At 56.8% G+C, this 11,520-nt stretch overlaps 1 protein-coding gene across 8 annotated transcripts in view; it reads right to left on the reverse strand.

The window, feature by feature from the left end:
* SPTB (spectrin beta, erythrocytic) overlaps positions 1-11,520 on the reverse strand; it is a 117,971-nt gene that overhangs the window by 67,039 nt on the left and 39,412 nt on the right. For all 8 annotated transcript variants that reach the window (XM_075065871.1, XM_075065872.1, XM_032775846.2 and 5 more), the window contains 9 exons: positions 10,378-10,551; positions 9,418-9,509; positions 8,795-8,875; positions 8,267-8,382; positions 6,855-6,967; positions 4,915-5,102; positions 3,949-4,066; positions 2,713-2,871; positions 464-766 (listed from right to left, as the gene is read on the reverse strand). In XM_075065871.1, coding sequence (XP_074921972.1) covers positions 464-766; positions 2,713-2,871; positions 3,949-4,066; positions 4,915-5,102; positions 6,855-6,967; positions 8,267-8,382; positions 8,795-8,875; positions 9,418-9,509; positions 10,378-10,551 — 1,344 coding nt within the window. The remainder of the gene's footprint in view (positions 1-463; positions 767-2,712; positions 2,872-3,948; positions 4,067-4,914; positions 5,103-6,854; positions 6,968-8,266; positions 8,383-8,794; positions 8,876-9,417; positions 9,510-10,377; positions 10,552-11,520) is intronic.

Raw genomic sequence — 11,520 nt, forward strand, 5'->3', positions numbered from 1 at the left:
TTCAGAGTGTGGGAGGGGGCTCAGGGCTGGGGTGGAGGGTTGGGTTGCAGGGGGGCGAGGGCTCTGGCTGGGGGTGCGGACTCTGAGGTGGGACCGGGGATGAGAGGTTTGGGGTGCAGGAGGGGGTGAGGGTGCTGGAGGTGCAGGCTCTGGGGTTAGGCTGGGCATGAAGGGTTTGGGGTGCAGGCTGCCCCGGGGCTGCAGTGGGGAGAGAGGACTCCCCCACAGCCCTCTCTAGCTGCAGCAGCTTGGGGCCGGGTGAGGGGCACCTCTCCCTGGCGGCAGCAGCTTCGGCAGGGCAGGCCTGGGCTGGAGGAGGGGCACCTCTCCCCACCTGCGTGGCTCTTGATAGCCTGCTGCACTGCTGCATGGCTGCGCAGCTTACAGGGAATTTAGGCCACGGGCCCCATGGGTAGCAGGCTCCACTCCCACCCTTGGCGTTGCTCAGCCCCTCCAGCCTCACCTTCATCTCGTCCATCCAGTTGATGCCTTGAAGCATGTCCTGGAAGAGCTGCTGCAGTGTCAGATTCATCTCGAGCCGCTGGCGCCGGGCGTGGAGCAGCTCCAGCAGGTAGTCCCACAGATGAAGGACGTTGTCCTTCCGGGCCTTGATGCGCTTGATGTCATGGTAGTTCTCTGCCTCCAGCTCCCGGGCCACCTCCTCGATGGCCTGCACCCGCTCCTTGTAGGCCGCCGTGTCTGTCTCAATGGCCTCATGCTTCTTCTTGGCAGCCTCCACCGCTGGCAGGTCGCAGCCGAAATTATCCTGTCCAGAGGCAGCCCTGGTCAGATGCAGCCCCCCCTGCAGCCATGCCACAGAGAGCAGGGACGGAGCTTCCCAACGCCATGAACGGGAACGGAGTCTCCAAACCCCACTGGTTGGGAACCCAGGAGCCTGCACCTCTATCCAGCAGGAGCACGAACAGGCACCAGACACACCACCATGCCCCATCCTTGCCCTTACGTACCTGTGTGCAGTGCAAAGAGCAAGGGGGCCGTGCGGCAAGGGGGAGCGGGGTCTGGGTGGAACCCACCAGGGAGGATGTGTCACCTGCACAGCTGGGCAGACAATGGACTTCTCATTTTGCCGGCAATTCTGAAAACTCGTCCGGGGGGAGGGAATTGTTTTAGGCTGCACCAAAAATGATGTTTTTTCTAAACATTGAATTTTGATTTGGACTATTTTTAAACTTTTTTTTATTGTTTTTAAATAAGAATTAAAGAAAATATGAAGACCAAAGGTCATTTAGAACCAGAAAATCAAAAGGTTTCAATTGTTCCAGATTTTTTTTTTAAATGCGTTGATCATCTGGCAAAACCGTCATGCCGCGGCGAAACATTTCTGCCTCGCTGAATCTCCATTTTTCTCCCAAAAGGGCTTTGTGCAAAATAATTGCCTGGCTTTAGTGCCAGGTCCATCCCTGGGCTGGATCCACCGAGGACATGAACTGTTTCAGCCCAGTGACAGAGCATTAGCTCACACTGTAGCTGCTGGCGGTTCGCTTCGGAGGACCCTGGGTCAGTCCCAGCTGGGACACATGCATGGACATGAGCAGCTGGAGCTGGAGCCAGCCCTTAGCGCAGACGGACAAAGGGTGGAGGAAGGGTCGTGAGGAGAACTGGGATAAAGCGACACTCTGCTTGGAAGAGCAGTTCTGCTCTGATGGCCTCCGGAGCTCTGTGCTCACTGCCACACAGTTGCTGTGGGTCACAGGGCGCCCTGCCCCACCCCACCCCCCTGCAGGGTGCTGCAAATCAGCAAATCCCCACTGCCTTCAGGGTACAGCAGCCGCAGGTCTGGCATGCTGTGTAGGGTTGCCAACTGTCTCATGGCACAAACCCAAACACCCTTGTCCTGCCCCTTCCTCAAGGCCCCATCCATGCCCCTTCTCCGAGGCTCCGGCCCGCTTGCTCCAGCCCCCTGCATCCCTCCCTCCCTCACTCTTTCCCACCCTCACTCACTTTTACCAGGCTGGGGCGGGGGTTGTGGTGTGGGCTCTGGGCTGGGGCTGAGGGGTTCGAAGTGTAGGAGGTGGTTCCAGGTTGAGCCTGGGGCAGGGGGTTGGGGTTCAGGAGGGGGTGCGGGCTTTGGGAGGGAGTTTGGATATCGGAGGGGGTGCGGGCTCTGAGAGGGAATTTGGTGTGAGAGGGAGCTCCAGACTGAGCCTGGGGTTTGGGTGCAGGAGGGGGTGCGGGGTCAGGCTCTGGGAGGGAGTTTGGGTGAGGGGCGGGCTCTGAGCTGGGGCAGGGGCTTGGGGTGTTGGAGGAGGTGAGGGGAGGGGCACTTACCTTGAGCAGCTCCTGAAAACGACCGGCATATTTCTCTGGCAGCAACTCCTAGGTGGAGGGGCTGGGGATCCCTGTGTGCCACCCCTATCTGCAGGCACCACCTGCACAGCTCCCGTTGGCTGCAATTCCCAGCCAATGGGAGCTGTGGAGTCGGTGCTTAGGGCGGGGGCAGTGTGCAGAGACCCCCTCCCCCTTAGGCTGCAAGGTCAGTGCAGGCTGCTTCTGGGAGCGGTACATGGCCATGGCAGGCAGGGAGCCTGCCTTAGTCCCACTGTGCTGCCGGACTGTTAGTGCCCCAAATCTCCCAGTTTGGCTGCAGTAGCCTCTGGGAGATAGGGCCTGATTCTGGGAGACTCCCGGTGAAACTGGGAGGGTTGGCAACCCTACTGCTCTGTCTCCCCGCTGGCAGCCCACACCCTGTACCTGGGCCAGCAGGCGCTGGTTTTCACTCAGCCACGTCTCCCGCATGGCCGCCTTGCGGTCGAAGCGCCTGGCCAGCTGCTCCAGCTTCTCCTGCCGAATGAGCTCGTTTCTCAGGGCCAGCTCCCGCTCATGCTCCGCCTTCTCCAGCCATTCCCAGGCCTGCTCAGAGGCACCACAGGCAAGAGTGAGGCTCCACCGGGCATGCAAAACCAGCTGGCAGGCCCAGAAAGGGCTAATAATGGTCCCTACAGATGGCCCATTGCAGCAGCAGCCAGAAAGCGTTCTGCTCCCCCGCTGGCTGCCTCCCACAATGGCCTTTGACCCTACGGACATCCTGCTCAGGGCTGGCTCCAGGCACCAGCACAGCAAGCTGGTGCTTGGGGCGGCCCATGGAAGTGGGAGGCACGTCCGGGTCTTTGGTGGTGATTCAGTGGCAGGTCCCTCTTGGAGGAAAGGACCGGCTGCTGTATTGCTGCCGAAGAATGAAGCAGCGCGATAGAGCAGCCGCCGAAGTGCCACCGATCGCGGCTTTTTTTTTTCTCTTTGCTTGCTTGGGGCGGCAAAAAAGCTGGAGCCGGCCCTGGTCCTGCTGCTTCAGCAAAGTGCCAGCGGGCCCCGGGGGGTGAGATCTTCCCTCCTTTGTAGCTGCACTGAAATCTATGTTGGATCTCTCTGTATGTGCATGGGAAAGGATCGCTGAGCCCTAAGGAAATCCAGGGAAGCACATGCCTAATGTTAAGCGTGCGTTTAAGTCCCCCTGGCTTCCATGTGAGCTCGCAGCGCCCGTCCTGAGCAGGGGTCTAAGTGTTCTGCTGCACCCAACACCAGCTGGCCCTTCCCCCCTTGAGTGTATGGCGACGGCTGGGGTCAATGGGCCAGCTGCAAAACGGGCATCCAAAGCGGAGTACTGCCAAAGAGTTCGGCCAGCAGGTGAGGCCAATGTGGGGGGAGGCCCCCCACCCATTCTGGACGGCGTCTCAGGGCCTGTCTACGCTGCACTCATAGCTCACATGTAGCTTGGATCTAGCCTGCTCAGGTGCAGACAACAGTCAAGCCGCAGCAGCATGGGCTGTGTAACCTCACCTGGGCTAACCTATGCTGCCGCCACTCCGCTGCTATTTGCTAGAACAAAGCTGGCTGGGGAACGTCACCCTGAGCTGCAGTCACCCCATCCCTTAAGTGACCATGTCCCCCACCTCCGCCCCGATGCAGGTGGGAAGCAGGAGTTCCAGTTACCCGGTTGATGTCGGACATGAGTCTCTCTTCGTGAGGGATGTCAACTTTCTGGTTGTTAGCTCGCATCCGGGACTGGATGGTGAATAGCAAAACCTCGAGATCCCCCTTCTCCTCGAACCTGCACGGTGAAAGGGAGAGATTACGGACAATGGACGGACCAAGCCAGCCCCATCGCCAAGGGACAGCACGTTCCAAACTCGTGCCTGTGGCAACTCAGTCCCCGTGGCACACACAGCATCTGGCGTCAAGGGGCAGCTCAGGGTTCAGGGCCGGGCAAGCCAGAAGGCAGAACATCTGGGTGATTATGGGCTGAACTCACCCGTGTTTCCACGGGGCACGGCTAACGTACCACTGTGCAAGGCATTGGTAGGGCCTCCTCTGGAATAGTGTGAGCAGTTCTGGTCACCCAGGCTGAAGAAAGATGGATGCAGACTGGGCCAAGTATAGATAAGAGGTTGTAATGCCTGGAGCAGAGACCCAAGCCCAGCCAGCCCCACAGTGCAGGAGCTGCAGGAGACGTCACTATGGGATGAGTGCCAGGCAGGACCCCAACCCTCTGGAGGGGCCGGATCTGACCAAAACCACCCCACAGCCTCCAACCCCAGACTATTTACTGGGTCATGACAGGCCATAAACAGTTACAAATGGATCCCGAGCCCTTAAAGGTTGAGAACCACTGCTCTGGACTTTGTTTCAGTCAAGAATCATTATTATGAGAGGCAGTGTGGTCTAGTGGGCAGGGCACTGGCATGGGAGTCAAGTAGAGCTGGGTTTGATTCCCAGCTCTGCCACCAATCTGTGCTGCAACCTTGGGTGAGTCATGGCCACTCTGTGCCTCAGTTTCCCCACCTGGACCATGGAGATAAGGCTACCTCCTTTGTACAGGATGATGGATGAAAAGCGCCTTAAGGAGAGTGGTGACGGCAAGTACAGCAGAGCCGGCTTCCTAACCCAGGAGCTGCTTACTTGGGGGGCTTTTCCACGGTTCGGTAGGTGCTGAAACACTGCAGCTGCTGCTGCACCCCCGTCAGGGAGTTGGCAAACGTGCGGCTGTTGAGAACGGTGATGGTTTGCTCGATCCAGGTCAGCAGGTCAGAAGCCAGCTCTTTGTACTTCTCAATCATACTCTTCATCTCCATCAAGTGGTCCATCACCTTCGACAAGCAGAGGAGAACAATTAACACTGCTGGCTGCTGCCACTGGCAGCGTCTGTGCTTCTGCATGGCAGGGACCCACTCTGGGTGCGTGTGCCCAGGTAAGGTACACAAGGGAACCACGGGACCGTGCTGGCCTGGGCTGGGCTGGGCCTCCCACATCCCAGGCCAGAGCCCTGACCTCCGTAGCATGACCAGGTGTCCGGTTTTCAACTGGAACATGTGGTCGAAAAGGAGGCCTGGTGGCTCTGGTCAGCACTGCTGACTGGGCCGTTGACTGTCTACAGCTCCCGGTAAACAGCCAGCATGTCCCCGCTCCAGCTCCTACATGTAGGGGGGAACCGTGGCCAATGGGAGCTGCAGGGGTGGCGCCTGCGGACGGGGCAGTGCGTAGAGCTGCCTGGCTGTGCCTCCACGTAGGAGTTGGAGAGGGAACATGCTGTCGCTTCCAGGAGCTGTTTGAGGTAAACGCTGCCTGGAGCCTGCACCCCTGACCAGCTCCCAGCCCCACCCTCCTTCCCCAGTCCCAGCCCTGATCCCTCTCTCATCCTCCAAACCCCTCAATCCTAGCCCAGAGCACCCTCCTGTACCCCAAACACCTCATCCCCAGACCCATCCCAAGGCCCGCATCCCGCAGCCGGAGCCCTCACTCCCCACACGCCTGAGCCCCAAACCCCTGCCACAGCCCTGATCCTCCTCCTGCCCTCTGAACCACTCAGTTCCAGCTCAGAGCACCCTCCTGCACCCCAAACCTCTCATCCCCAGCCTCACACCAGAACCTGCACCCCAAACTGGAGCCCTCACACACCCTCGCGCCTCAACCCCCTGCCCCAGCCCTAATCTTCTTCCTGCCCTCTGAACCACTCAGTCCCTGCCCAGAGCACCCTCCTGTATCCCAAATTCCTCCTCCCCAGCCCCACCCCAGAGCCCGCATCCCCCAGCCAGAGCCCTCACACCTCCCCACACCCCAATCCCCCGCCTTAGCCCAGAGCCCCCTCCCATACTCCAAACACCTTGGCTCCAACCCCCAGCTCAGGCTCCCCTTCCTGCACCCCAAACCCCTCTTCAGAGAGACAATCCAGCCTGGATTTACAGATGCCAAGTGATGGAGAACCCAGTACCCCATCCCGTCCCTGGGTCTGTTTTTCCATTGCTTAACTCCCCTTCCTGTTAATAATTTGCACTTTCTTTCTAGCCCGGATTTATCTAAATTCTCTGCCCTGCCATGTACTTGCTTTCTGCCTTTGCCCGCTAGCGTGAGGAGCCTCTGCTGGCTTATCCAAAAGGAGATTAAGAGGCAGCTGGTTCTTGCCCTGTAAGTACCAATTTGTATAATCCTTAGAAGATGCAAGAGCTCTTGTGTACCACCCTTCGGCATACACTGCTTTGTATCAACGTCTTGGGCTAGACCTTTGGCTGGTGTGCATCCACTGACTCCAAAGGAGCCACTTCACACCAGATGGGGACCTGATCCTTTGAATTAAGGTCTACACCAAAGAACGGACCATGACGTGTCTCTGATCTAAATCAGAGCAGGCCCAGGAGATCCCTGCGGAGGAGGTGCTGTGATACAGCTCTCCAGGGCTATGTTTTGGTAGGGTCTGCTTGGTTTCCATTACTTGTGCATATTTTATACGCTTCCTGTGAACTCGCAGAATGGCTTTCGGCTCAATGAAGCCTGAAAAGAAGAAATGGAAGCTCATGGAGAAGGCCCAAGTGCGCCGAGTCAGGGGCCAATGGCTTCGCGCTCACCTTGCGAACCCGTTTCCCTTTCACCTCCAGAGCCTTCATCTTGCAGAAGTAGTGGTAAAACGCCACCACATAGGTGATGATGGATTTCTCATCGGGGTTCTCCGTGAAGACATCTGCACAGCAGAGAAGGCAAGAAAGCAGTGAAGGATTCTGGGACAAAAGTGCTGGCTTGAAATCGTGAGCAGTAGCCTTGTGATGCACCAATACTGAGGCCTAACACGAAACCGCCATCCTCAGTCATGTGTGCCGGAGCATCCCATTTACACACTGGGATGGCAGACACAGAGCGAGTTAAAACAACCCTTAGAACATTCCATGGCACAGCGTCTGAAAGGGGCCCATTTTCAAAAGCAAAACCTCCCTCGAAAACTCCGCTGTGAGGTCTCCTTTCCCTGTGTGAAAGTAGAATAAATTATATTGTAAGAATAGAGAGGATTAAAGAAATGTTGTCTGTACCTTTAAGCAAAATTGTTGGAATGTTGCAATCCAAGTGTCAGGAATACAGACATTAACATAGAACAAATGCACCGTTTAAGGGCAATTGGTGAAGTATTAGCCTTAGATCGATAACAGTTAGTAAGGAAGTGGGATATGCATGCTGTGCCCCAGGTGATCCTTACTGTTTTTTGCTTTCTTTGTCCCTTTGTCTAATTCCCGCTCTTTTATCTGTATAAATAAGACTGTTTAGGCCTTGCATGGCTACTCACATATTCTGAATGTTATTGGCGGAGCTAATAAACAGAGTGGTCTGACAAATTGTGAGTCCTGATTCTAACTTTGACACCTGCAACCCGGGATCGTGGTAAACATGAAATTCCTAATTCCACTGTTCTAATAAAAGATTTCACCAGAAGTGATCCTTTCTGAGAAGCCCATTGACTGCGTCTTGGGTTTACACTTGTTTCTAAAACGTCAAGTGGGAAACTTACAGCGCACTGGCAGGCTGCAGCTTTTAAAAGAAGCACTCATGCACCCTGTGCAGAACATTCCATACAAAGATTACAAACGAATAATGGCATCTGGTTCTTGTCTAGCACGTGTAGATCCCAGAGCATCTTCCATGATCCAGAAGCATCATCCCCATTTTTTTACAAATGGGGAAACTGAGGCACAGCAGGGCCATGACTTGCCCAGGTCACCCACCAGAGCCAGGAATAGAACCCAAAGACCCAGTCCAGTGCTCTACCCACAAGGAAACATTTCCTCCCTAACATCACAGGAACTTGCAGATGGGAGAGGGTGCATTTTGCACACACAGCGAAGGCATTGTTTCATTTTTAAGGTGGCCTTTAATATTTTGCCCTAAGTTGTGCCATGCAGCTCCGACCCTGTGAGGGAAGGGTGAGACAGAGCCGAGTGCACTGCAGTAACCTCTGGTGGGATGGGGTACATGTGAGCCAGGGGTCCCTTACCTTCTGGGTCAAGGAGCTGGGTGATGCCCAGCTGCTGCTCTGCCACACTGAAGGCATGCTCCAAGTTGTGCCGGGCGTTTGAATGCTCCAGGTTCTTAAAGTCGATCAAGTTGGGCCTGAGAATGCAGAGGAACTTTAAGATCTGCACTAGGCGAGCAGAATGAAACAACCTGTGACAAGGCACTTTCCAAGCTGACAGCCTGGCTGCTCTATGGGTCCTTCTCCAGCCCCCAGCACTGCAGTATCCTGGCACCTCACAGTCCCTAATGCGTGTCTCCGTGGCAGCAGGGCAGGGCTATTATCCCAGTGGGCAGAAGGGAAACAGGCACAGCACCTAAGTGACTTGCTCGAGGTCACCCAGCAAATCAGTGGCAAAGCAGGCAAAGCAGAGAACTGAATCCAGGTCTCTCAATTCCGAATGCAATGCACAAACCACTGGGCCATCCTAGCCCCGGAGCCCACCCTAATGATGGGGCAAGGGGTTGGTGAGGGGAGAGCGGCTAGCTAGGGTGGTGACGGGGCTCTTACCTGTGCTTGTGGATCAGGGCGTTGAAGGCCAGGCCGTCCTTCCAGCTGGAGGTGAAGTTGGTCACATTAACATGGGGATAGCTGCACGACAAAGAGGAAACACGGCGTCACCCTCCGGCCCAAGCACTGCGCTGGGCATGGCTCCTAGAAAGGCAGGTCTAGATGGGTGTTTGGCCTGCGCTGCCCCCCTGTGCTGTATGGACGTACGGGCTGTGGGAGGCAGGGGCCAGAGCGCTGTCTCAGATACATGCATGGGAATGCAGAGGAACCTACCAAAAGCAAAGGGGAGCCGGGAGCTTGAATCCCAGAGGAGGCCATTTGGGAGATCCCAGCCTTACCACGTTTTTCAGCACTAGATACAGACACCATGTACTTCTTACACTGCCAAGAACTTCTTGAAGGCCAGATGTGCCTAGCAAGCCAGACTAGACTATCTAAGACATGTATAGCTCGCGCCTCCCCCCCCCGCCGCTGGTGCCAATGGGATTCGTGTGCCTGTTAGATTGTAGGAACACTGGACTGGAAAATGCTGGATCCCGTAAGCCAGATGCGTGTGGCTGGTCTGCTTCTGTTGATGCTGGGAGGGGGACAGTGATTAGCTCCTAGCATTGGCTGGATCGTACCCTGCGGTGTTCATCTGACACCAGAGCAGCAGTGCTTCCTTGGCAGAGCACGTCTCACGGCCTTCTGGAATCTGCATGATGATGCCTTCGATCTGAGAGAAGCACAAAAGGCATTGCAGAATGAACCCGAGCCTACTGCCCACGACACAGCAAAGGGGCTTCCCCCCCCGGGGAGGCGCTGTCCAGCAGCCTTAGGTTCATATGTGCCCAGCCACTCAGGAGGTCCTGGGATCTGAAATAGCCAGGAAAGGCCGGCAGAGGCAGGAGACTTTTGTGCCCCGAGCACCCCAGGGCTGGGAACTCAGCTCTCCCCTCTGCCCGGCATCCCTACAAGTGGCAGTTTCTGCTGCCCGCCCTCTCTGCTCCTCAAGAGCTCTGCCCAGGGGGCAGCCCAGCAAGCAGATGGCGACTCAGCCTGTTCCCCCTGAGCGAGCAGGAGGCGGGGCCTTGTGAGGAGGAGGCAGCATGGGAGCGGGGCCTTGGGGAAAGGGGTAGTGCAAGGGCAGGGCCTCAGGGGGAAGGGGCGATGCAAGGGTGGGGCCCCAGGGGAAGGAGTGGCGTGGAGGCGGGGCCTCAGGGGAAGGAAAGGGTGGAGGCGGGGCCCAAGGGGAAGGAGCGGTATAGGGGCGGAGCCTCAGGGAAGGGGCAACATGAGGGTGGGGTCACATTTCAGGCACCGGTGGCTCCCCACTCTTAGGAAGCTTCCGCAGCTCCTGCCTCCCAGCTGCCCTCCCTGCCACCCATGTCCCCATCTACAAGAGACGGGCAGGGAGAGGAGGTTCTGCAAATGCCGCTTCCCTCTCTGAAGCAGGGAGCTGGCACAAGGGAGTAAACGGGTGCCGAGCGCCCCTCATTCTATGCCCCCGGCTCCCTGCACACAGCACAGCCTGGCCGCCAGAGGCTATAGCCGGGGACATGCCCACTGCCTCACTTCCCAGCTGGCCTCAGAGCCAGGCCTACCTGGAAGCGGAGGATGATGGTCCAGATGAGACCCAGCACCAGTCGGTGGTTGCCGTCCACAATGTCGTGGGAGCCCATGTTCTCCAGGTGCACATGTTTCTCCTTGAGGAACTGCAGTGCCTTGTCCACGTTCTCCAAGCAGTGGATGCGCATCCGGCCCTTGGTGGGCTTGGGCTGGGGGATGACAGATGATGAGCCAGTCACCCAGGGCGCACGCAGCCACCAGGCCTGGTGCAATGGTGTCCCCCAGCTGGCTGCAGCATGCAGATGCCAGAACCTACAGACTAACCTGGGTGGGCAGAGGAAGCAGGGCCTTTCCTGCCCTGTTCCCATCCGAACTCACCCTCCCCAGGCGGCTGGGAGAATGTCTTGCACCCACAACACGTTGCTGCTGGCCTCGGTCACCCCTTTCCCTGAAGCCTGGAGCCCTCCCCGTCCCGCTATGCGTCTGTGACGAACTAGGAATGTTCTTAATGTTTTCTCTGAATACTGTGTTGGTGCCTCAGTGTCTCCTAGGCAGTTCTTAAGTATCTAGCAGAGCAAAGGGCCAGTGCACCTAAATGCCTGACCCTCTGTCTCCTAGCAACTGATGGCTTGGGCCCCTTCTCTGCAAAGGTGCCAACTGAAGGTGTTGGAGACAAAGAGGTCAGGTGACCTCCTGGCCCAGGAAAGGAACTGAGCAGAGGAGGAGGGCTCATAGACCATAGACTCGTCAGAGTCAGAAGGGACCAAATATGATCATCTATGTCTGAACCTCCTGCACCAAGTCGGCCACAGACCCTACCCACCCACTTTTTTAACAACCCTACCATGACTGAGTTATTGAACGTCCTCAAAATTGTGGTTTGAAGACCTCAAAGCTGTAAGAGAAATCCACCAGCATGACGCCATGCCCCACGCTGCAGAGAAGGCGAAAAACCTCCAGGGGCCCCTGCCAATCCGCCCTTGGAGAAAACTCCTCCGACCCCAAATATGGCGATCAGCTAACCCTGGACATGTGGGCAAGACTCACCAGCCAGCACCCAGGAAGAATTCTCTGCAGTAACTAGATCCATCCCTTCCAACATCCCCTCATAGACCATTAAGCAGACTTATCTGCTGATAATCCAAGATCCAATTGCCCAAATTTAAATCTCTTCTCTT

The sequence above is a fragment of the Chelonoidis abingdonii genome, chromosome 4, assembly GCF_003597395.2.
Source record: "Chelonoidis abingdonii isolate Lonesome George chromosome 4, CheloAbing_2.0, whole genome shotgun sequence".
In the NCBI taxonomy this organism is placed as follows: Eukaryota; Metazoa; Chordata; order Testudines; family Testudinidae; genus Chelonoidis; species Chelonoidis abingdonii.